This window comes from Lepidochelys kempii, chromosome 3 (genome assembly GCF_965140285.1).
Source record: "Lepidochelys kempii isolate rLepKem1 chromosome 3, rLepKem1.hap1, whole genome shotgun sequence".
Classification (NCBI taxonomy): domain Eukaryota; kingdom Metazoa; phylum Chordata; order Testudines; family Cheloniidae; genus Lepidochelys; species Lepidochelys kempii.
Window position 1 is genome coordinate 136,171,704 of NC_136382.1, and position 25,445 is coordinate 136,197,148.

General features: G+C 39.6%; 1 protein-coding gene across 1 annotated transcript; it reads left to right on the forward strand.

Annotated features, from left to right (window-relative positions):
* The first annotated feature begins 379 nt into the window (after positions 1-379).
* On the forward strand, positions 380-23,490 carry EDARADD (EDAR associated via death domain). The gene is made up of 6 exons (XM_073338173.2): positions 380-623; positions 7,606-7,664; positions 9,644-9,683; positions 12,933-13,021; positions 17,662-17,707; positions 20,522-23,490. Exons 1-6 carry the CDS (start codon positions 593-595, stop codon positions 20,896-20,898), a joined length of 642 nt encoding a protein of 213 aa, XP_073194274.1. The 5' UTR covers positions 380-592; the 3' UTR covers positions 20,899-23,490.
* Positions 23,491-25,445: the final 1,955 nt, after the last annotated feature.

The window sequence follows — 25,445 nt, forward strand, 5'->3', positions numbered from 1 at the left end:
TAAATACATTCATGTATTTTATATACACACATTTCTATAAATATACTCTCCTACACAAGAGAATCCATTTTATAATGAATAATTATATATATATATATGAAAATTATATTCAGGAAAAGAGTAAAAGAGTGTGTGTGTGTGTCTGTATATACACACACACACACTCTATAACTCTTTTCCTGAATATAGTTTGCATATGTATATATCTAAATAAAAACCAACTCTATACAGGGGAGAACGACTACTACAGAGGAAGAGCAAAGAAAAACACCTGGCTTTAAGGAACGCTGAATGAGAGTTGATGGTAGGGGACGAGCCCCTAGAGGTGACAGGCACGTACACACCTCTGCCCACTTTCAGCCTCAGCTTCTACCTGCAGCTTCCGCTCCCGGGAGAGAATCTTCGCCTCCTGCGTTCAATACCCAACCAGGAAGTGGAGAAGAAAGCAAAGCAGAGAGGGAGGCAGTAGCGCCCGCTCGCATTAGGGTGGGGGGTTACCCGGCCGCGCTGGAGAGGATTTTCCAGTTACGCGCGCACACTAATCCGCAGCCTCCGCTTAGCACGGCTGCCAGTCTCCCCACGCACCCACCCGATGGCTTCTCTGCAGGACCCTCTGCCTGAAGGTAAAGTCTCCACGCCCCGCGGGGACGGAGGGTGCGCGCGCCCCGCTGGAGTCTGGCCGGGGGACAGGGCGGGAGCGCGCGCGCGAGCGGCGCGCGGCCAGGGCAGGGCGGCCGGTCTGCGCGGCTGGGGCAGGGCTGGAGGAGGGCGTCGGGAGCGTCGCTTGGGAGCTGCGGCGCGAGCGGGCGCCCGGGCTGGACACTGACCCTGCCTGACTCTGCTCAGGGCCGGGGCGGCTTTTTCTTCCCTGCTGTGCGCGGGCTGTGGTGGAGAGAGCCCGCAGCCGCTTCCGCTGCGCCTAGCCCCGCGTGTGTTTGCTTCGTGTGCTGCGGGGCTGTGTTCTCTGCGCACAGCTGATCAGTACAAGGGGCTTTCCCCTCCCCTCTTAGTCCGGCCACGCTGGGGATGGGATCAGAGCTGCCAGGTTTTCTCCCGAAGGAAACTTTGCCTATGAAAACTTTCAAGCTAGCACAAGTAAGCCCAGCAAGCCGCTCTGCTTTTGACTGAGGCCGCCAAGCCCCCCCCTCCTCTCCCCACATTGTGTGTGAAGGAGAGTTTTGGACGAATATTAAAAGTGATTCTTTGCATGTGCATAGCCCCTCACCTCTGAGGATCTCACAGTGTTTTACGATTCACTAGCTCAGGCATGAATAAATTAAACCTGGCAGCACCCGGAAAGGTGCAACACAAGCTATTACAAAGAGGTCCAAAAAGTTGCCTGCGCCAGGGAGGTTTTGCGGATTCTGGATCTCGCGGCATTACCTTTTTTTAACTCACTGTACCCATTTTATAGGAGTTAACTCAGGGCTTCTGGCCTTGTCTAGACAAGCAGGGCTCTGAGTCCCCCGCACACCCAATCGTGTTAGCTAACAGTTTAGCATGTTCTGTGCTGGTGGAATTTAGCACATGCCCTTTCTACACTAGAGTTTAGAACACATATTAGTTTTTTGCTAGCTAATACGATCAACACCCCCCCCCCCCGCCACACAAACACCCCCCCCCCCTTTTTTATCCTTTAAAACCAAGGCTTGAGGAAGTGATTAAGACCAACATTTTCAAACTTGATGACCACTGGCACTTAAATATGAATATGAGTGCATACCATTAGAAACCCGAGTTTGAATATTTCCACTTAAATAACTTCTGTCCAGTCAGTGGCAGAGTTTACACCCTTTATAACAAACTGAGAGATGTAGTACCAAAAGTAAACAGATTCAAATACAGATTCACCCAAAAGGCAGAATGTAATGCACTGCAGTATAATTGTATGTAATGCACCATCATGTTTATAATGGTATTTCTGGACCCCATTTGCCTAATCAGTGCCTCCTTGTTTATTAGGGCAATATGTCTCTGGGCTTGTCTACATTAAGAATATTTGTACTAGTGTAATTACATTGATGTAGTTATACTGCAACAAAGGGGGGTTTACACCAGTGTAGTTTAATTTGGTAATTATGCTAAAATAGTTTAAGCTTCAGTACCTGCTGGTGTAGAGTGTCTACACCTGAGGTATATTACAAGGAGGGAGCTACATATATGTGATTACAGTGGTGCAAGTTTTCTTAAATTAGACAAGCCCTCAGCCTTGAAGCTACCTATCTTCCTCTGGCCGATAGTGGTTCAAGAAAGTACAGGGACTAAGAATAATAAAAATCCATTTGTTTTCTTTCTTGTATGATCATATTTATTTGAGTCAGAGAAAAATTTATATTAAGTTTTCATATTGATCTTTGTTTGCTGATAGCCCTGAAGAGAAATGACCTAGGAGAATCAACAGGAGTGGCCCTTTTCAGTGTCTAAGATATACATATTTTAAAAGGGCCTAAAACTAAAACTTGTCATACAAACAAGTTATCCCTAAACAATGGGAGAAAGCATTAAACTCTTTCCTGCAACAAGTAATACATTCTGGGGTTTCTTAAATAATTTGGTGTTTTCCACAACAAAGAATTTTTGCAAGTGGAAAAAAGTTATTTCCATTATAGAATTCTGCCACTTTTCACCAAAAATGCTTGTTCGTTGCTGGATGTAGAGAAATATCACTCTTTTCTACGTTTGGAAATTCTTCTAAAAAATGGTGAAAAATGATACTATCACATAGCTCTTGTCATCTCATCCCAGGCTTTTCTTGCCAGTGCCAAAAGCAGATCTGGGGAGAGGGATCATCGGATGGGATTCCACACATCTGAAACAAAATTGGCACTCTGGATATCCAAATAGCTAACACAGGAGTTTTTTTAAAACCTAAATAATGTTAAAGGCAGCAAAAGGTACTTGAATAAAATGACCACTCTAAACTGTGATAAAAATGTGTCAAAAATAAGTCAGCATAACCAATTATCCTTTGCGGCTGTAAACACACTTCAGAATGCTGAGGTGCCTTACAACTCCCTGGAAAGAGCTAATCAGAAGAAAAATCTAAATAAATCTAATTCTAAATAAATAAACTTCTTACATCATTTGCAAGTTCTTATGTCATAATGCATCGTATTATTAGTTTACGTCTGGCTGTGGAAATAACGGATAGTAGTGTCTGTGTAGGTTGTAAACTGTTCCGGACAGGGACTGCTTCTTACTATGTATGTGCAGCATTTAACGCAATGAGATCTCCATCTCCGTTGGGGTCTTTAGGTGTTATTGTATTGTAAATAATTAATAATAATGGCGGTGACTATGCTAATATCTGAGCTATGACTCTGACCTTGCCCAGCTAGTTGCAGAAGCCTGAGCAGGCTCAATGCGAAATGAGTGCTTGTGCAGTTAACAGAAGAGTTAAGCCTTCTTGCTTAACGAACCCGACTCCTGAATGCTTGCTAAATCTTCCATGTTATTAGAAATTACATCAAGCCAGAAACATTACTTCCTTCAAGTCCATTGAATTCGCTGTTTAAGCAAAAGTTTGTTGTTTCTCTCATTGGCAAGGAGAGTACACTTAACTTAGGGACAGGGAGCTATATTGATTTACACCGGTGGAGAATCTGTCTTCTGAAGTGCAGGCAGTGATATTTCTTCAAGTGGCAGGTCTGGCAGCATTGCAAGTATATAATGCTTTTACATAGGAGGAGGAAGAATATGGATAAAGGAGAGGATTTGTAAACCAAGAAGGACTTCATTAAGAATTTTAAAAAAAGTCTCTCTTAAGGCCAGTATGAGCCCTCTGATGCATAATTAACTTCAAGGGGCCATACCTTGGAACAGGATTGGCTGGCCCTGGACCTGGCCCTCAACTGCTCTTAAAGATGCAGGGCATCCTGTCACCTTCTTGGTTAGGCCAGTTATGGTAGCATCTACTTTACAACTCTGCATGGTACTTAGAAGTGCACTTACTTTTCCAAGTGCACATAGTTTTTTGGAGGGTCTGATTTTTTAACAAACTATGGATTGGGAATATCCAGGGGCCCTTTTCCATGGCCCCTATTTTTTTAGGCCGACTTCTTCTCTGATATTTTCTTGCACTTTGGCAACACTTGCACACCTTGTCATGCCAGTAAAGGCACATTGAATTGATTTGGATTCCTTATTGCCAGTGTCACAAATGCAGTCGTTATTAAAGCTTATGTCACCAAAAGTAGGCCCAGAAATGTCACTTTTAATTAAAAACTAGGGCTATCAAGTGATTAAAAAAATTAATCGTGCAATTAATCATGCTGTTAAACCACAATAGAATACCATTTATTTTAAATATTTTTGCATGTTTACTACATTTTCAAATATATTAATTTCAAATACAACACAGAACACAAAGTGTACAGTGCTCACTTTATTTTTTATTATGAATATTTGCACTGTAAAAAACAAAAATTTTATTTTTCAATTCACCTCATACAAGTACTGTAGTGCAATCTCTTTATCATGAAAGTTGAACTTACAAATGTAGAATTATGTAAAAGAAAAACTGCATTCAAAAATAAAACAATGTAAAACTTTAGAACCTACAAGTCCACTCATTCTTACTGCTTGTTCAGCCAATCACTCAGACAAACAAGGTTGGTTACAATTTGCAGGAGATAATGCTGCCTGCTTCTTGTTTACAATGTCACCTGAAAGTGAGAATAGGCATTCGCATGACACTGTTGTAGCTGGTGTTGCAAGATATTTATGTGTCAGATGCGCTAAAGATTAATAAGTCCCTTCATGCTTCAACCACCATTCCAGAGGACAAGCGTCCATGCTGATGATGGGTTCTGCTTGATAACAATCCAAAGCAGTGTGGACTGCTGCATGTTCATTTTCATCATCAGAGTCAGATGCCACCAGCAGAAGGTTGATTTTCTTTTTTGGTTGTTTGGGTTCTGTAGTTTCCGCAGCAGAGTGTTGCTCTTTTAAGACTTTTAAAAGCATGTTCCACACCTTGTCCCTCTCAGATTTTGGACAGCAATTCAGATTCTTAAACTTTGGGTCAAGTACTATAGCTATCTTTAGAAATCTCACATCCGTACCTTCTTTGCGTTTTGTCAAATCTGCTGTGAAAGTGTTCTTAAAATGAACATGTGCTGGGTCATCATCCAAGACTGCCATAACATGAAATATATGGCAGAATGCAGGTAAAACAGAGCAGGAGACATACAGTTCTCCCTCCCAGGAGTACAGTCACAAATTTAATTGACGCATTTTTTTTTTAAAAGGAGTACTTGTGGCACTTTAGAGACTAACAAATTTATATCAGCATCATGCATCCGATGAAGTGGGCTGTAGCCCACGAAAGCTTATGCTCAAATAAATGTGTTAGTTTTTAAGGTGCCACAAGTACTCCTTTTCTTTTTAGGGATACAGACTAACACGGCTGCTACTCTGAAACCTATTATTTTTTTAAAGAGCATCATCAGCATGGAAGCATGTCCTCTGGAATGGTGCCCGCAGCATGAAGGTGCATACGAATGTTTAGCATATCTGGCATGTAAATACCTTGCAACGCCAGCTACAGAAGTGCCAGGCGAATGCCTGTTTTCACTTTCAGGTGACATTGTAAATAAGAAGCAGGCAGCAGTATCTCCTGTCAATGTAAACAAACTTCTTTGTCTTAGCAGTTGGCTGAACAAGAAATAGGACTGAGTGGACTTGTAGGCTCTAATGTTTTACTCTGTTTTGTTTTTGAGTGCAGTTATATAACCAAAAAAATCTGCATTTGTAAGTTACACTTTCATGATAAAGAGATTGCACTTCAGTACTTGTATGAGGTGAACTGAAAAATACTATTTCTTTTGTTTATCATTTTTACAGTGCGTATATTTGTAATGAAAAATAATAACGCAAAGTGTACACTGTGCACTTTGTATTCTGTGTTGTAACTGAAATCAATATTGAAAATGTAGAAAAACATCCAAAAATATTTAATAAATTTCAATTTGTATTCTATTGTTATAAGTGCAATTAATTGCAATTTTTTAATCACGATTAATTTTTTTTAGTTAATCACGTAAGTTAACCGTGAATAATTGACAGCCCTATTAAAAACATGTTTAGATTGAGCTGACAGACTAGTAGCCATGCAGCCCGTTGCTAGACTAGCCATTTCTTCAGTTTTAAGCCGGACAGTCCTGTTTTTCTGTGGTTTGTCCCCTGTCTGGTACTGAGACAAAACTGAATGGAGAAAGCCATTTTGAAGAGCATGCCGCTCTGCCCCCACATGACAGGATATGTGGGAAGTCATACTGGTGGGGGCAGGATCATGTAGGTGGGGGCTACCAACACCATTCCTGGAAGTACCAGAATGTCCAGTATTCTGGGGACGTGTCAGGGGCCATCCAACTCATTGCCACTACAGAACTCGGAGTTTACATTATGACCTTTGTCATTCACTTCCCAGGCTAACTGGGCCTTGAAGGGTATGTCTACACTGCATCTGGGAGCCTCCCAACTAGGGTTCAAAGTATTGTGTTGGTGGAGCCTGTGCTAGCGTGCTAAAAATAGTTGTGTAGACACTGCAGCTTGGGATGGAGCTCAGGCTCTCAGGCTTGCAGGGGCCTGAGAGCCCAAACTCCAGCCCAAGCTGCAACATCAAAGCAATATCTACACAGCTATTTTTAGCATGCTTGCACAAGCCCCACCAGCACAAGTCTGGAAACTAGGGCTGGAAGGCTTGCTCCCAAATGCCGTATAAATAGGGCTGCCAGGCATCCAGGGCAATCAGGGAAGCTTCATGCAAATCCACTGCGTCCCGCCCTCCCCAGTGCTGCCCCCACAGCTCCAATTGGCCAGGAACCGCAGTGGGTCTGCATAGAATAGATTCTGCTGGTGTACACTAATGGTTCCTTAGTGTAATTTAACATAGTACTGATTGAAGCAATATTACATTAAAGTGCTCGAGGGAACATTATAGAGAGATTACTCACTGGAGTATATACTACAGTATACATTACTCATTATAGTATATTGAAAGGGAAAGCCACCAAAATCTCAATTTTTGAACCATCCACATAAAATTCAAAAATTGCTAAAAATACTCCCCCAATGAAATTAATAAATTCCGAAAAACAGAAGCACTAAATATAGTTCATCTTTAGTCCAAATTTACTTTCCCATTAAGTTTTGAGCTATATTCTGTTGTTATAATACTATATTAGTCCTCTTCATTATTAATTTCTTATATGGGGTATTTCCCTGTTTGGAGAAGGCCACTAATGCACAACTGAGTACAGCTATTCAGAGAAAGGAATGTTTTATCCATTTTAGCTGTTTTCTGGTTTAATTATTTATTGTTGAACTATTTATGATATTTTTAAAATAATAATTTAAAATATTTATTTGCACCTACCTGTTACCAGATATAACCTCTGATGGTATTGTTGAGAAGAATTTCTCATCTGTCAGCTAGCACCTGTGACTAACCCTTTATACTTTATGACGTGTTCCCATCGTAAATGAACTCCTGTGTAACTGATGTACAGTTTCATCTTGGTGAGCTGGTGAGGGAAAGTGCATGAGTGACCAAACAGACATAGTTTGAGGAACATGAAAAAGCTTACTTATTTCTTCTGGCAGATCATGCTGCAAAAGAGCCTGTGGAAGATACAGATCCAAGCACTTTTCCATTAGAAATGGTAGGTGTGTCTGCTTTTGTTCCAATATAACTTTAATACTTGGTTATCTAATATTTAGTTTATAGCTTTTTACAGATATTTAATTCTGGGATGCTCTCAAAAACCCAAGAGTATGCTTGGCTGAAACCGGGCACATGATTGTCTACTAGGTAATTAACACCATTGTACACAATGAAATGTTATGCAGATAACTTCAACTCAGTTGTAAATTAAAAAAATGAATCATTGCATCAAATGTATCTTGAATAAATCAATAAATAATCATGGGTGAAACCCACATTTAGATTGTAATCTTTTTCAGATAAGACTTTCTCTCACTAGGTGCTTATACAGTGTCATGTATCATACAGGAGTCATGATCTCTGTTGGAGTTTCCAGGTGATGCTATAGTACAAACAGTAATAATAGTACTGTGCATCTCCCTAGAAATTGGTATGAGATCTTCACCCAGAAACTTAATTATTGTTTATATATAGTCTAAGCACTTCCTTTAAATGTTTTGGCTGATAGCTAGATAAGGCATTAGAAATGCATGTGACAAAAAACAAGGCTCTGCTAGATGTGGGGGTGAACTGAGTGAAGAGATGTTTTACTGACTAATAGATTTACAACCTTCACTGCATGCTTTTCTTTGTTGGTGTGTCCTGGGATATTCAGAGAAGCAAATCTTATGCTGGCACATGGAGTATATTGGGTAAAAAGAATATTTAAATGCTCTGTAATCTTTAAAAAGACTCTTTGAATTTGGCTCTAGGTTGTTTACTCTGGGTAACAGTAAATAAAAAAAGAGACTGATGATAAATATGTTATGCAGCCCAGAGTAGATTAGTGTATAATGTATCAGTATGGGTGTTTTTAAAAGTACCTTATCTTGTTTGTAAATTGTGGATTTGTCACGCAGCAACATGAATAATGAGAGGGAAAGCGATTATTTTCCTGGGGGGACTTCTTCCAATTCAGAAACCTAGTACTGAAGTATCAGCAGAAAACAGAGAAGAAGTGTAAATATTGACCTTAGCCTGTGGCTTTTTTGGGAAAATCAGTTTGGTAATTTAGGTCCTGATCCTGTATTGTGATCCATTAGTGCCAACTTCTGAGCATGTGTGAAGTCCCACTGAAATAAATGGGACTTTGCACAGGTCCATGCTAGCAGACCTTGATGTAGGAATGGGGTTGTTACTGCCATTTTGTGGTGTGTGATTGCTTAAATTAAAGACTCTGATCTTCAACTGTCTTTAAGGAATAATTTAACTCTAACTGAGTTATTATATTTGTCTGATACAAATGCAAGTTATTTTTTTTTAATTATTTTGTTTCTAAATGAGGAGGATTTTAATTTGTTTGGTGTGAGAGTCTGTAAAAAACTGATGGAAGCGTCTTCTTGTCTTTAGACGCTGCTAGAGGTAACGTGGGAGCAAGCAGATGTCTAGGTCTCGTAGTAAACTGTAGCATAGAAGTCGGAATATGTTTGTGTTGTAAATCAGCAGATATGTCCATAAACTGGGTAGCTGTATTTTAGTTTTGCATTTTAATCAGGTTTTAATTTTAATTTGCAAGCAAAGAGACCTTTCATTGTTCTTTAGTAAGAATGCTTGTAATAATGGGACCATCTTTATTATTGTGGCTACTCTTGATACACACCAGTAAGCTGAGAAACTGACCCAGAGAAATTGAGGCCACTGGCAGAGAGCTAAAATTAAAACTCAGAATTTCTTGGCTCCCAGTCCTGTGCTCAGTCTACTAAACCACATTGCATTTCAAGAAACTGCAGCAAAAACAAACTATATAATTTAGGATTGTAAATAATCCCCAAACTACCTGTGTTAGTAACTGTTTGGCCCATCTCTAATCATTCATTACTATATTGATGTGAACTTAAATGCCATTTTAAAAAGGCATAGTGGTAACTATAAAGTTTTCAATGTACTTTTTATTAAGTACTGGAAATAACAAACATATGTCTTGGTCTTTTTGGACAGAGAGAAAAGTATCCTGTCCAAGATACACGGCTACCTAAAGGTAAGCACAGCAAACTCTAGCTATTATAAATATGGTACATTATTGTAGTACATAGGTATACGAAACACACTGAAATAGTCTATTCATTTGTTCTGTATTTTTACATTGTAACAGTTTATGCAGTGTAATGATTTTTTTTTAAATGTGTGTTATTAATGTTACCTCTGGTGTTTGCCATCAGAGCTCAGCTTTGGTCTAAAAGCTGATTATATCAACAGAAGATCTTGGTTCTCAATTTTGAAGGAAGTTATAATAAGCCAATGCCACACACACATACACACACACAATTCCCAGATTAGAGGGAAATACAAATATTTGAAAAATGGCTTTGAGAGGGTTACCTGTGTGTCTGCAGGTGATCAGAAATGCATTTGGGAGCCCAGAAATATTCAGTGGACTTCTGCACTGATCAGATCCTGAGCCCTCCAACCAATCCCATCATTAAGCCTTTAATCCTTCTACCACACTAGCTCCCTTGACCTCTCCCTCTTCTTTATTTTTGCATCCCAGACCCTGCTGCAGGCTTCCTTCCAAGGAATGTCCTGAGAGTGCCTTGAGCCTCAGTACTCCTCCAAGCATAGTGTTCTGAATCCTATGGTGCATGTAAAGCCTGAGGACGGATCCAGGATCCAATTGGGAAGAGACATTGAAAAAGTTAGGGTAAAGACTGATGAGCTGGGTAAACTAAAACTGGGGTTCCAAGGGAGGATTGAGGATTATTTAAGAGACTTGAAGGAGCCAGCAATAGAAATGAGGTGCCATTGAGAATACCAAGAGAAGGGGAATAGATTGGAGGGGAGAAGGGTATAGTACTTTGAACCTGTTCAGTTGCAGGCAGACTGCTCACCTCTTCAAAGTGGTTTTTCTTAAAATTTCTTAAATTTTGGTAATTTCCCTATAGCTTTCCTATCTGAATTGTATTTTTTCTTACTCTTATGGCATTAGTTCATTGTATCTTCCCCTCCAAAGAAAATCAGATTTCTAAATAAACATGTAACTGTTTCAAAGCTGTTTAAAATCTGATCTACATGTTTAATACAATTAATTAAAAGTAAAATTGAAGGGAAATGGAAATTGTGGCATTTTCTGTTGAAAGGAAGTTTCATCATGATCAGTGTAAAGATATAAAAGTATTAATGGAGCTTAACATTTCCTGTCTGAGAATGGGAAGTGATGTGAAGCACCTATTAATATTCTGTAAACTTCTGCAGTCTAAAATTTTCCTTATAATTAATTTTCTCAAAAGTCTAGCACTGTTGTGGGTTTGGAAACTGTATGACGTTAACCTTAGATTGTTCCTTAGATATTGGTCTCTTGATCTGCTCGAGAGCCTGAATTTTCATCACTATTCAACATGATTTGGAAAAAAAAATAGTTTTATAAATGTTGCTGAATCTATAAGTGAATAAAATGTGTTACAAGAGTTTGCTTTATACGGTTTATGGGCCCGATTCTTTAGTCGTTATTTAGGGAAAATTCCAGTTGGTTTTAATGTAATTGTTATCTAAATAGAGTACGGGATCTGGCCCCTTGTTTAAAAATAATTATATGGCCTTATCCAGCAAGATGTTGAGCACCCTCAAGTCCCATTAAAGTTAATTAAAGTTAATTAACTTTAATGGGAGTTGAGGGCTCTCATCACCTTTCAGGATTAGGCCCATATTTTTTTTTTCTCCAAGTTCACTTTTTCATCATAGTTACCGCCTCACCCAAATATTAGAGGCAACAGCCAAAAGAACAGACCAAGTGAAATTTTGGAGGTTGTCTTTTGAAATGTCAGCTGAATTCTTTGCCATTGAATCCTAACATAAGAGTGGCCATACTGGGTCAGACCAAAGGTCCATCCAGCCCAGTATCCTGTCTTCCGACAGAGGCCAATGTCAGGTGCCCCAGAGGGAATGAACAGAACAGGTAATCATCAAGTGATCCATCCCCTGTCGCCCATTCCCAGCTTCTGGCAATCAGAGGCTAGGGACACCATCCCTGCCCATCCTGGCTAATACCCACTGATGGACCTATCCTGCATGAACTTATCTAGTTCTTTTTTGAACCCTGTTCAAGATCATCAATAAGGAGTCTGTGTCAGATATCAGCTGCTGTCAGAGGCAGGCTATTGGATTTTAGGGATCAATGGTCTAATAAATAATGGCAAATTCTAAGTGAAAGAAGAAAAGAAAATCCTTACTTTTTTTGTTTGTTTATTTAAACCAGAAGGGGATATGGAGGTAAGGAAGCCAGTATATATGTCTCGTTCCTCTAACCAGAGTATTCAAAAAGATAAGAACAGTTGAGGCATTCCACTGTTTCTTAATAGGAGTCTTATTGCTAGAGAGAATAATAAACTCATATGCATTTTTATCCCTAAAAAGCCATTCAACATTATAAGAGTCTTGGAGGAATCTGACATGTCTAGGATAACCTCCTTTCAGCCACAAGTCAACAGTTCATCCCAAGTCAGTAGAGCAATTAACATATGGATTTAAACACTTGCTTAAAGTTAAACACATGCTGAAATGCTTTGCTGAACTGGGGCCTTATTAATCACAAAGTGAAATTCAACCCTATGCACAGAACTGGCAAAAGGCTTATGTATCACTTAATTCCTATTTTGAGAGCCTAAGTTGGAGATGAAAGGTAAATAGACTTTGTGCTGTCCCTATGCATAAGGGTGAATTTCAACCCACCTCTATATACTCACAAAGGTGTATAGACAGTTTTTAAGGTGCAGTGAGTAAAACCTGGGGTGGGGGGTACGTGTGCTTCAGGAAGGGTCCGGAGCAGGATGAGCATAATCCAAACTTGGGGAGAGGAGAAGGCAGAATATCGAGAATTTTTAGAAAGTCATTTAGAAAGAGAAAGGAGTTTTGCTGATTGTCACGTACTTTCACTTTTTCAGCTATCTTTGATTTATTGGCTGGGTAAACACTATGTTGGTGCTGCTCCCGGTCAATCTGCTGAAGGAAGAGTGTAGCCCTGCTATCCATAATAGTGTTGGAGATGCAGAGTAAACATTTTACATATACCCTGATGTGTGACCTCTGATAGTGCTTTCTATCTGCACAGTCCAGTCATTAACAATTTAAGATTATGTTAAATCCCTTTTACATTTCCCAATGACCCATTATCGTATGCGATTAAATCTTGTGTGTTAGACTTGTATGAAGTCTGCCATATTTTTTGTTTGAGAGTCTTGTTACTTAAGCTTATATTTGGGTAAAAGACCAACATTTCAGAATCTCTTTGCCTTAGATGAGGAGTACCTAACAGATAAAGTTACATTGGAAATAGCATCTATTAACATCAGGAGTCTTACATCAGATTCTGACCTAATACAACAGGTAAGGGAAATGCTTTTCAAATTTAAACTATCTGTTTGAGAAACCCATGAGTGCATATTAAACTAAGCTTTTAAAGTTATTTTTGTTGATGAAAGAAAGCTATTAATATTAATCACAACTTTCTCTAGACTGCATGGAGTCATTCAGTAAAATGAGATTGGAAATAGAATATCCATTTAAGAATGGTTTCAGAGTAACAGCCGTGTTAGTCTGTATTTGCAAAACGAAAAGGAGTACTTGTGGCACCTTAGAAACTAACCAATTTTTCTGAGCATGAGCTTTCGTGAGCTACAGCTCACTTCATCGGATGCATGAGTTTCCACAGTATGCATCCGACGAAGTGAGCTGTAGCTCACGAAAGCTCATGCTCAAATAAATTGGTTAGTCTCTAAGGTGCCACAAGTACTCCTTTTCTTTTTGCATTTAAGAATGCTGGGTGAAATGTACTCTATACTTACAGAGTGCATAGGCTGTGTGTATAGAGTACATTTCACCCTATTTGAGGGGCTTAAGTGGGACTTGAGTGGTGAATAGGTCTTGTGCTGACTCCTTTGCTTAGGATTGAGTTTTGTTTACAGTGAACCTAGTTCTAGTGACGCTGTACTTATAGTGCAGTGGAAATCCAAAATTGCTTCAATTTGCATCCAGGCTTGAACTCTTCTGACAAGGGCAAATCCTGCCCCCACACGCCATCCCCACTCAGCCTGCGGCAGAACAGATGTAGTTCCACTGTGCTGAGTGGGCAGGGAGCCTGGAGCCCAGGCAGGGTCATGCTGCAGAATCCAGTTCTACCAGAATTCCTTTCACACTGATATGGGGGATAGGATTAAAAACAGGGCTAGTGAATTCACAGCTATACAGAGCCATCATTTTTTCCTCCAGCCTTCACTTCCCCTAGATAGGGGTTTGCAACCAGGGAAGTGGTTATTGCAGAGCAGCCTCGGAGTTGGGGTTGGGGTTGTCTTATTTCTCCCCTGCATCAAGTCCTTATACATGGACTTTGAGATAGTATTTTTCCCACAGTGAAGCTTCACTCTAATGTTCCACTGTAAATGGGCAACACTGTGCAAATCCCATTGGCATGTCACAGTTATCACCTACCAGATAGTGTTAGAGGCTGAATTCCTGGGGATTTTCTCTTTTGGGTTAAGCAGAGGAGAAGACAGATTGGCACTATCTCATGGAGAGAAGGGATTTCTTATCATGAAGTGGAGAGAATTTGTTGCCTGAGAGTCCCTCTTCTATTATACTGAAACTGGGTATAATGAAGGCTTTTTATAGTGACAAAACACTTCACTATACAGCTGTTTCACTGGCTTTAGATTTGTAGGGCCCTCTAAAAGCCTATCTTGCCTGGAGGGTAGCTTGTTCTTCTGGTCCCTCTGCAAACACATAAGACAAATGTATAACTGCAAATCTAAACAAAGCTGTTTTTTTAATTAGTGGGCAATAAAATAGTCCTGTTAAATAGCAATATTTTAATGGACAGTTACATATCTTTGCAATAAAGTGATGTTGGATAAGCCTCTGTGCTTCAGAGTTGATATGTGGAAGATAGCTGAACTGCTAAAATAAAAAATGTGTATGTCACAAATAAGTGGCCTTTTGAAATCCTATAGTTTACAAGAAAATATTTTTTTATTAAACAAAAAAAAATGAGGACTCTGAGTCCATGGGAAATAAAACTTTACCTCCTTCTTTGCCCATGCTGTCGCAGTCCTACCATTGCCAACTGTCATGATTTGATCATGAGTCTTGAGATTTTTGATGTTAAAACCCCAGTTTCTGAAAGCACTTAGATGAGTATCTCGGCTCTCATTTAAAAAAAAAATAGATTTGAGGCCTCATGTTTGCAGGAAAAAAAATATGAAAATATACGTGAGTGCACTCTAATGGCTCAGAAATCATAAGACAAATAAAAAGAACCCAAATTTAATATTTTTTTAAAAAAAAATCATGATTTTTAATTTACTCTCCAGATTTTGGGCCAGACTCAATTTTTCAATGCTTGGGTTGGCAAAACTGCAATTCCGATATATCAAACACCCATTGACTTACTCATAGACACTTCTCAACCAGATTCATATCATAATATGACCGTAAATTATCTCTATATTCAAGAGCAAGACATCCAGTTCTGGCCAACGTTTTTAGACAGTCATTGTTCAAGATCCTGAGTTAAAAGCTGCTGAATGAAAAGCCCGGGGCTGACATTCTATCTAGCTACAGCTGAAATGATGCTGGTAAGAGGAGGAAAGTACTTGGAGAAGATGGCAAGTACTTTCCTCTTACTTTGATGGGGGGTGCATCCATTGTTGAACCTTTCTTGAGCATGTACCAAACACTGTGATCATTTTGTGATGTGGAAGACTGTGCATTAGAGAACAGAAAGAAATCTGTAAACTCATCTGCATTTGTGACCATCCGGCCCACTGCAGTAGTGGGTGTGGCAGGGGAGATAGTGAAAATAGCATGCAAATGTTCCCTTTTGGGGGAAATGTGGGGAATTTTTGATAGAATATCTTGTACAAATTTACTTTCCCCGTAATTGGATGAGATCATGTGTGTATATGTGTTCACCACATCAGCTGAAACTACCTCTACTGGTTATAGGGTTTGCAAAAATCAAATTTTTATTTTTTTATAATTTTGATGGACAATATCAATGATTATTTTAAGCATTTTTTAATTTTTATGCATTTAAATTTTAACAGTTGTGGGAAGTGATGGGGTGTGTCAGACAATTGGGAAGGTCAAACAATAATTATGTAATGACAATAGATATGAGATTCAAAAAATTAACGCTTTAAAACCGTTAAAACCCAGATTGGCACATATGAAAATGTACAAAATAAATATCCCTAAATGAAACTGGAATAAGTTCTCAAGCAGCATTTTTTTTTCTTTGCCTATCTGTAAATCTTGATTTTTATCAATGGAAATATATTTTTGTCAGTTTGTCTCTCAATGGTGAAATTGATGTTTACAAATAATAATCTAATCCTTCCAAGCACAACTATTTGTAATGGATTTAATAATACAGTGTCAGTAGGAATAGGGCATCTTGTTATGATGTATTGTAACCTACACAGTTTACTTGTATTTGCATGCACAGCCTGCAAAATGCAGTGAAGTACTCTATGATACTTTTGAATCAATGACACTATACAAAAGTCTGCTGTATTTTATTGCACTTGTCTAAAGAGGAAACCCTTTCTGCTTTCATCTTCAAACCATTTTATCTGGGCTTGCACCCACACAACGAGTGAGGGCAGCTGCTCATGTCTTCTTACTCCCTTACTCATTTCAGTTTGCCTCAGCCACAGGGTCATAGTGCCTTCCTTTGGGTGTTAGATGTTGCTTTCAAGGAATATAGATGTTGCAATGACACATGTTGTCACCTCAAACTATTACATTATTTTCTCTACATTTAATTAGCTGACAAAAAGCAGTTGAGTGAACATTAGCTTCAAAAGAAAGAAGGTTTTGAACTGAGCCAGCAGAAATATTCAATTCCAGCCCTTGTCTAGAACTATTTCCTATATATAAAAAGCCTTTAAAGAAGCTCTGCCAAGCTGAGGATCTGGCCCACCCTCTAATAAAAAAGATGGGACATGGAAATCTTCTAAGTCAAACAATCTGAATCACTGAAAAGCTGTAGGTACTCTATAAAAAAAATTCTAAGGACTCCCCCCAAGATTATGGCACGTTAGTGACCCTTAATTGCAATTCTGCAATAATATTTCATGCCTATATGCCAGAAAGTCACCTTGTAACTGTTGTACATTGCCCAACCTACCATTTTCAAACACTGAGTACTTTAATGAACTAACATCAATAAAATGTCATTAAGGAAAATTAAACAAGCCAGGATAGCATGGGAGAGAGAGCACGAACTATTCCAAATATACAAGATGGAGTGTGGTACTGCATAATCATAAGGATAGTGAGTCATTCAACAGTTTTCTAACATTCAACATGTCTATAACCATAAGGTCCAATTCTGGGGTCACTGACACCTCGGGTGAGCAGTCAGCAAATGTGAAAAATCGGGACAGGGAGTGGGGGGTAATAGGAGCCTATATAAGAAAAAGACCCAAAAATCGGGATTGTCCCTATAAAATCAGGACATCTGGTCACCCTACTTACACCAGTGTAACAGTAAGGTGTTACTCCCAATTTGTACTGGTGTAACTGAGAGGTGAAATTAGCCTGAAGATTGTAGATGTCTTCACTTAACATGTTATCCACTGCTGTCATGAATTTCTGTGGGAGCAACCCCAAGACTGATCAGCAGAGATTTATAGTTACATACACGGTGCTGTTCTTTTCTGTTCTGTTCACAAATAGTTTTAATACAAACCTGTCACTACTGAGAGTGAAAATGATAGGTCAGTGCAAGAACTGTTTAAAACTCTAACCCTATATCATAGGATGAATCAAAATGTAAATATGTTGCATAAAAAGTTTGCAAATTGTCAGGAAACACAGACACATACACAAAAAGTATTTTCTGTTCAGTTAATCAGTTAAGTCAGTATCTTTCTAAACTGACTCTCCACTTGGTAAACTAGATCAATAAAGTTATTGCGTGTTATTTGAATACATGATTTTAATTCAAGGTTACTTTTTGTTTGTAGCCAAAAGAGAGTGATAGTCAAAGCAATACTGGAGAATCACTTTCAGGTAATTTATTGGCTTTACCATATATGTATGTAGTTATTTTTTATGATAGATTTTCTTCAGAAAAGTCTTTGTGAGGATGATGTTTAGAATTACGTAGAAAGGCTTGGGGATCCAGAGTATATGAGGCTTCTCTCTTTTGCTTTTAATATTCCGTGCAGGGCATAGTGCCAGAAGTTTATTTGATTTATAGATAGCTACAAACTGCTCGTCAATTTTTTTTTTATGAAATTCACCTCACTGAGCACACACAGCAGAATGAGATGAAATTAAGATAGGGGCCAATAATGCATTCTCTGCACAGCCAGAACTTCAGTTAGGTCAAATGGAGTTAGCTTTGCTCATACCAGAGTAAAGTGAGCAGGATTTGGCCCATTGACTTCATCACAAGGAAAGCGGTATTACTTATATACCTTTATATTTAGCTATAAAAAAAACCTGCAAGGCCTTATGGAATGCCTGAAAGCAGAGATGTCTCCCTCTACTCAGCCCTAGTAGGCCTCAGGTGGAGTACTGTGACCAATTCTGAGCACTACACTTTAGGAAAGATTTAAATAAATTAGAGGGAGTCCAGAAGACAGCAACAAAATTGATAAAAGATTTAGAAAAACTGACCTATGAGGAAATGTTAAAAAAAACCTGGGCATGTTTAGTCTTGAGCAAAGAAGACTGAGGGGGCCTGATTTCAATCTTCAAATGTGGTAAGGGCTGTTATCAAAAGGATAGTGAGCAATTGTTCTCCATGTCCACTGAAGGTAGGACAAGAAGTAATGGGCTTAATCTTCAGCAAGGGAGATTTAGGTTAGCTATTAGGAAAAAAATTGTAATTATAAGGGTAGTTAAGTTCTGGGATAAGCTTCCAAGAAAGGTTGTGGCATCTCCATCATTGGAGGTTCTTAAAAAAAGGTCTGACAGACATAAGAACATAAGAACGGCCATACTGGGTCAGACCAATGGTCCATCTAGCCCAGTATCCTGTCTTCCGACAGTGGTCTATGCCAGGTGCCCTAGAGGGAATGAACAGAACAGGTAATTATCAAGTGGTCATCCCTTGTCGCCCATTCCAGACCAAAGGACACCTGTCAGAGATGGTCTAGGTTCACTTAGTCCTGCCTCAGCACAGGGGGCTGCACTTGATGACCTCTCCAGCTCCCTTCCAGCCCTACATTTCTGTGATTCTAGGTCATGAGAGCTTGTGCGTCCCCTCCATGGGTGACTATATATTCTCATAAAACTGTGTTGTTGCACATTGTGACAGGTTGGACCCCCTAAGGTGCCACCTGATGTGCTGAGATACCACTGAGCCTGCCTGTTCTGCCGACATGGGCCCCCTTTTTACCTGTCTGGCTGAGCCAGGCTATTAAGCCTTCTCCAGCACACACACAGGCAGGGCCACACCCAACGGACACTGAGATCAGCTCTGGGGACGTCCCTAAAAATAGAAAATAATTAACAAGTGGGATTATCTATGAGAGTAGGTGGTTTTGAATATATGATTTGCCCTTTTATAGTTAAACCATTCACGTCTCCTATTCTAATTGTACCTAAACCAATCCTTGATATTGTGTACTCATTATTTCCATCAGTCTTTTGATTAATACTTCCTCTTGCAGCATCTGTTTTTCCAGACTTAATTTGAATATGGTTGGTTTTATATTCCTCTTTCAAACTTGTATGGTAAACAGAAGTTTTAAAAGGTCAAGTGGTTATAAGCTGTGCACATTATCCACCTTTCTGTTGTAGTGTCAGTTTGAGCATGGGGGCTTCTCTCTTTCTTCATCCATTACATGGCAAAGTTAAAGGTTTACCCATTTCCCTCCAAAAGCCTAACTGTTGAAGAAGTGTCCTAGCATACTTTCACACAATAGGCCTGATGGATGGAGTAAGGCCTAATAAAAAGTATTTGCAGGTCAATATTACTAATGCTGGCTTTTGCCTTCTTCTAGGCTGTTACTGCACAAACTAATAGAAGTTACATTTTTAGTGTCTCTCTAGGACCCTTTTGATTCTTTCTGGAAGACTTTTAAATGGCAATCTCTGGTGTCATTACAATAAAGAATATTTCACCACCATACTTTCATATCCAGAAAGTAATTCATTGAGCTTCAGCCAGCTCTTTAGCTGCATGAAGAAAATAGGGATACCATTCGAAGTGAATACTTTTCTAAGCATTTGCCTCAGTTACATAGATTTGAAATAATCTCCCTTCACAGAACACAACAGAAAGGTGCACTTTAGTATCATTGGACATATTAGGCATTTGCTTTGTGTGTGTCCATTAGCAAAGAGAATCTCTACTGAAAGAAGACCATCAAATATTTTCTTAAGTCTGCACTGTTCTAAAGATGGCATTTTGGATGCACTAAGCCAGGCTGTGACATCTACCAACATAATTGTAACATTTATCTAGATGAGATGTTAACAGAGATCCTTTCTGTATAGCACTGTTGGCTGTGCAAGTGAAAGTTATGGCAATTTCCATAAAGTGAAGGAAATTCTTCAGGCCATGTAGCCCAGCCCACACATCATAGTGAAAAGTGGAATCAGTTTGACACCCTTGTTATAAATGAATGTGTATATTTTTAAAAATTATTGTTCTTTGGTTTTATCTTCAGTGTACAGCAAAGAAAAACATCAACAAAACTTAAAAGTAGTTTAATTCAATAGGGAAAAAAACTTTATATCCCCATTATTATTTCAGAAATAGTTCTAAGCAACATGATATTCTTCAGCATTGCCTGAGGGTTTGTGCCATAAAAAGAAGCCATGGAAGACAGAACAGATTCTAACCTTTCAATGTAATGTTTATAATTGTAGATATGAGGAGCTCCTGCAAAGAAAATGGCACCTGCTCCTTATGTTTGTCCCGTGCTCCAACCATCAGTGACTTGCTCAATGATGAGGACTTGTTGTACACAATGAGAATAAAGTTGGATCCATGCCACCCTACAGTAAAAAACTGGAGAAATTTTGCAAGCAAATGGGGAATGACCTATGATGAATTGTGTTTCCTGGAACAGAAACAACAAAGCCCTACGTTGGAATTTTTGTTGCGGAACAGTGACAGGACTGTGGAACAATTGATTGATCTGTGTAAATTATATCAAAGAATGGATGTTGTGAAAGTGCTGCTGAAGTGGGTGGAGGAAGAATGGCCAAAGAGAGGGAATGGAACCTATCAGAATCACTTCTAGGTCAAAGAAAATTGTATGCTTGAAAAATTGACTTATCTGATTACCACTAGTGAGAGGGAAGCTTTCCTTGTCAGTGAAAGGGCACATACCATCAATTTATGCAGAATGCAAGCTTTTATTATATATGTATTCCAAGCAAAGATAACCTTCCAAATGTGAAGAGACTATTACTAATACAGAGTTGTCTTCCTGAGTCTGCAAACATTTTAAGTCTTTTCCACTGCTCATAGATTTCCCAAGAAGGAGCAGAGTGAAAATGACATAGCATTGAGCAATATGACCCTTGCAATTTAGAACCTAGAAAGGAGTGAAACTGACAAGAATGTCAGCTTCCCACTGCTGTTGATTTGTAAAGTTTTGATCAGCAGCCAAGATGCTTGAACCCTTACTGGTAGCCCTGCCTCCATCTTTCATATCAGCTTCTATTTAGTAGGTGTCTGGTAATATTTCAAGACCTAACAGGAGGAATAAAAGGAGCTGTTAGAAGTGTTTAAATATTTTTGGTGTAGGAACCCCTCTTGTGTTTCCAAGATCAGTTTGCTTTTGCATTATTGGATTAATTTAATGTTTGAATACCCCATTTTGCAAAAATTTCATTTGGATACTCTTTTATATATATATATATGACATTAAATGAAACTGTTGTGTAATTCTACTACATTAAAATTATATATTGATTATGGAAGAAATCACATTGAATTCAGAGAATTTCCAAGGCCCACAACAGTTGGGGACAAAAAAGCAATTGAGAAAATGCTTTATATTAAAAATGAGTTCCAAGAGTTTTGAAGAAAACATTCTGTAGGGGGATTCTTATCTGTTTTTCTCAAATGCTTCTTGTTTTGAGGTGGGAAGATAGTTGTAGCCTCACCCACAGCGTCCTCAGTACTCACTAGGATTTTCCTGTTCAAAGATTGTGGTTTTCTATAAGAGATCACAAAACAGTCCTGTGGGCTGACCCATTTTACTCTTTACTTAGAGACCATTTCCTGCCTGAAAAACAACCCAACACCTTTGTGTCACTAAAGCCATCATAATGTGGCTACTGGAGAGTTTAAGAGGGTTTAAAACTTATCAGTTGTCCCAGGGATTTGGTCTTGTTGATACTTTGAATTTAAATGTTTAAATTTAAAATGTATTTTAGAAAGGATTAGCAATAACTGATTTTGCTCTTTTCCCTACAATTCTTACAATACATGTTCAAATATTTTAAAGTCAGTTTAAAAAAATCAGTGTTACAACAGAGCACTTATCGCTATGGTGTCACAAGAATTATGAGAATGCTGTTAACAATTTAGTAATACTATTCAAGTAGTTTTAGACATTCTTTTATGTTAACTAAAGCATCTTGGGTTAGTACGTTGGTGTATATAGCAAAATAATGGTGGACAACGTACCAAAACACCGGCCAAATCTAGGATGGGGTTACGGCTCATGTAGTGTTTAGTTTGATAAATTAGGAATGATCACTAAACTTCAGCACCAAAGATGCATGAAGCCAAAAGAGGGATTGTACATTGAGATCCCTACTTCAAGACAACACAAGGCCTAATCCATATTATACTGTGTATATTTTATATCAGTGGGGGTGATTACTGAGCAGCTAGAGGTAAAGGCCATCATTTTGAAACCTAGGGGCCAGATCTGCAGGCAGCATAAATCACTGTTGTTGTACTGACTTCAATAAAGATGAGAATAAAGTGACGTGATTTCAGAGGCTGAGTAGGAAGGGTCAAATTTTCCATAAAAACTGTTTTTTGGATGGCAAATTGGATTATTGACTAAATTAATTTTCATGAAAAGTATCTGCTTTCTGCAGGAAAACTGATTTTTTTTCATTGAAAAACTGAATGTTTGAAAAGTGAGACGTTTTCAGCAGAAAACCAAAATATTTTGAATGTGAAATGCTGCTGTGGTACGTCATGGAAGTTGTAGTTCAAGCACCTTCTGCTCCTATTTCCTTCTATGGACCGAGCTCCCCAGCCAGGCTTAATCTCCCATGACGTTCTACACCAGCATTTCTCAAACTGGGCTTCACGGACCCCTAAGGGTGCCCAAGGGCACTCTAGGGTGTCTGTGGGCCCTGCTGATCAACTCCTCCTCCCCGGCTGTTCCCCGGTGTGCAGAAGGCTCTGGGAGGGAGGGGGAGGAGCAGGGATGGGGCATGCTCAGGAGACGGGGGCGGTGCAGCAAGGCTAAGGCAGGCTTCCTTCATGCCCTGGCTCTGCGCCGCTCAGGGAAGCAGCTGGCATGTCCCTGCGGCCCCTAGGGTGGAGGGTCCAGGGGTCTTTGTGCACTGCCCCTGCCCTGAATGCCAACTTCACAGCTCCCATTGGCTGGGAACTGCAGCCAATGGGAGCTGTGGGGACTGCCTGTGGACAGCGGCGGCATGTGGAGCCATCTGGCCCCCCCGCCTAGGAGCCACTGCCAGAGGGATGTGCCGGTCACTTTTGAGAGCTGCCCAAGGTAAGCCCCACCTAGCCGGCATCCACACCCCTTCCTGCATCCAAACTCCCTCCCAGAGCCTGCACCCGAACCTTCTGCCTCAGCCTGGTGAGAGTGAGTGAGGGTGGGGGAGAGTGAGCAACGGAGGAGGGGGATGGAGTGGGGGGCGGGGCCTTGGAGAAGGGGCGGGGCAAGGGCTGAGTGGGGGTGGGAGGCGTCCTTGAAAAATTTTAAATCAAAATGGGGGTCCTCGGATTGCTAAAGCTTGAGAACCGCTGTTCTACACCCATGGAACTGCCACGATGCACTGCCTCTTCTCACTTAGAACAATGTGGTGTATAATGGGAGATGTAGTCCAACCCGGGAGCCTGACTTATTGAGAATGGGAGCATGAGGCACTGCATTGGTATTTCCAAATCAAAATATTTCAGTTTTCAGCAGAAATATTAATTTTTCCATGGAAAATTTGTAAGAAAAACAAATCTCATTTAAACAAAGTTTTCCACTGGGGGGAAACACCCCCCCCCCCGCCCATTTTCCCAACTAGCTCAAGTTCTGAGCCCTGACAGTTCTCAAGGAAGTCAGTACAAGCTGCAGGTGTTCAGCACCTCTGAAGAGAAGGCCACTTTTATTTATGAGCCTAAGCATGAATTTAGTTTAACTTTAGGCAGCTTGGTTTGAAAAGGTTAGCCTTAAACTTTATTACACCTGTAGTTGCTCATTATTACTATAGTTGACATAATAGGATTTATTTAATGTTTTTATCCTTGATATGGCATGAACTGGGTTAGACACTTCAAATATTTTCATACTTGAATATCCATGTCTACAAGACATTGGTCTGATCAGTCTTTGAATATGTTTCATATCTGTTATAATGTATACTATGTTAGTAAAAAAAATAACAAACCTTAGATGTTTAATTTTACTGTATTTGTTTTCATTTCTTAGGGTAAGCAAAAAGACTTTTAAAAGAATACAGATTTATAGATGGTTGGTGTTGAAGTACTCAAATCCAACAATCGTTGTGTATCACCAAAATACCAGCAAGTAGTTTTGTACTGAAAAAATGTTTAGATCAGAGGTGTGGAATCTAGACTACATATGCTTGCAACAAATATTGTCTTATTCTCATCAGCATGCATCATCACTGCAACATTATGAAGCACACCCCTTTCCTCCTCTCTCATGAAAGATAAGATAAGGAGATAGACAGTGAGAACAGAGGGAATGTTTAATGCTGCTGCAGTTTTTCTAGATTGGGACTAGAGAGGTGTGAAACCTCGATAGGTTGGGTTTATATTAGAAATTGGTTTGTGAACCTGGGCTAGCAGTTAGTCTTCAAAGGTTTGCACAATCTACCTAGACCTGAAATCTCATTACTTTCTTCTTATCCTCACACATCAGGACACAATCCTCACACTTAACTTTAACTCTTTTGCCAGGGGAGTTACTGCCCATCCTCCCTACCTTCCTGATGGGTTTAGGAGAGCCCTTTTCAAACTCGTCTTCGAGGAGGTGCATGGCAAACTAGCCTATTCCTCTTTAACTCCCCTGGCATCTTGCAGATGACAGGTAGTCTGACAGCAGAAGCAATGAGGAGAAAAGGCTCCTACATAAAATGTAACCTCAGTCTGGTCTCTGAAATCCTGCTATATTGCATCTATGGGACACCCCAAAGAAGTCAGACTATACATGTCCCTTCCCGTCAGACATATATAGAGGAATGAAAGGTGTTGCAGACTGTAGTTCTATCCCAGAAGACACCTAAACAAGAGAGAGGGTGATCAGCAAGGTTCCAAGGGCTTGTCTGGAGGGCAATTATAGTGAAACTTAAAAAAACCCTATATCCTGCAGATGAACTTGGAACTCCAAGCAAAAATAAAGGGCTGCAAACCAGTATGAAATACACTCAGTCCATTTCAGCTCACACGCAAAAACCAGTAAGTTTTGCATAGCTCCAATTAGCCTGATTCCCCTTCCTAATTCTAAGCCAACATATAAAACAAGTGAGGATTAATGTATCTGCAGAATATTTGATTCACAGGAGTTTTGACTTGGCTAAACTTTCTGGCCTGTGACCAAATTTATTTGGCCATTTC

Coding starts and splice junctions, on each gene's coding strand:
- EDARADD (XM_073338173.2), top strand. CDS start 593: ATGGCTTCTCTGCAGGACCCTCTGCCTGAAG. Junction 9,684..12,932: donor AGATACACGGCTACCTAAAG/GTAAGCACAGCA, acceptor TCTTTGCCTTAG/ATGAGGAGTACCTAACAGAT. Junction 13,022..17,661: donor ATTCTGACCTAATACAACAG/GTAAGGGAAATG, acceptor TTTTGTTTGTAG/CCAAAAGAGAGTGATAGTCA.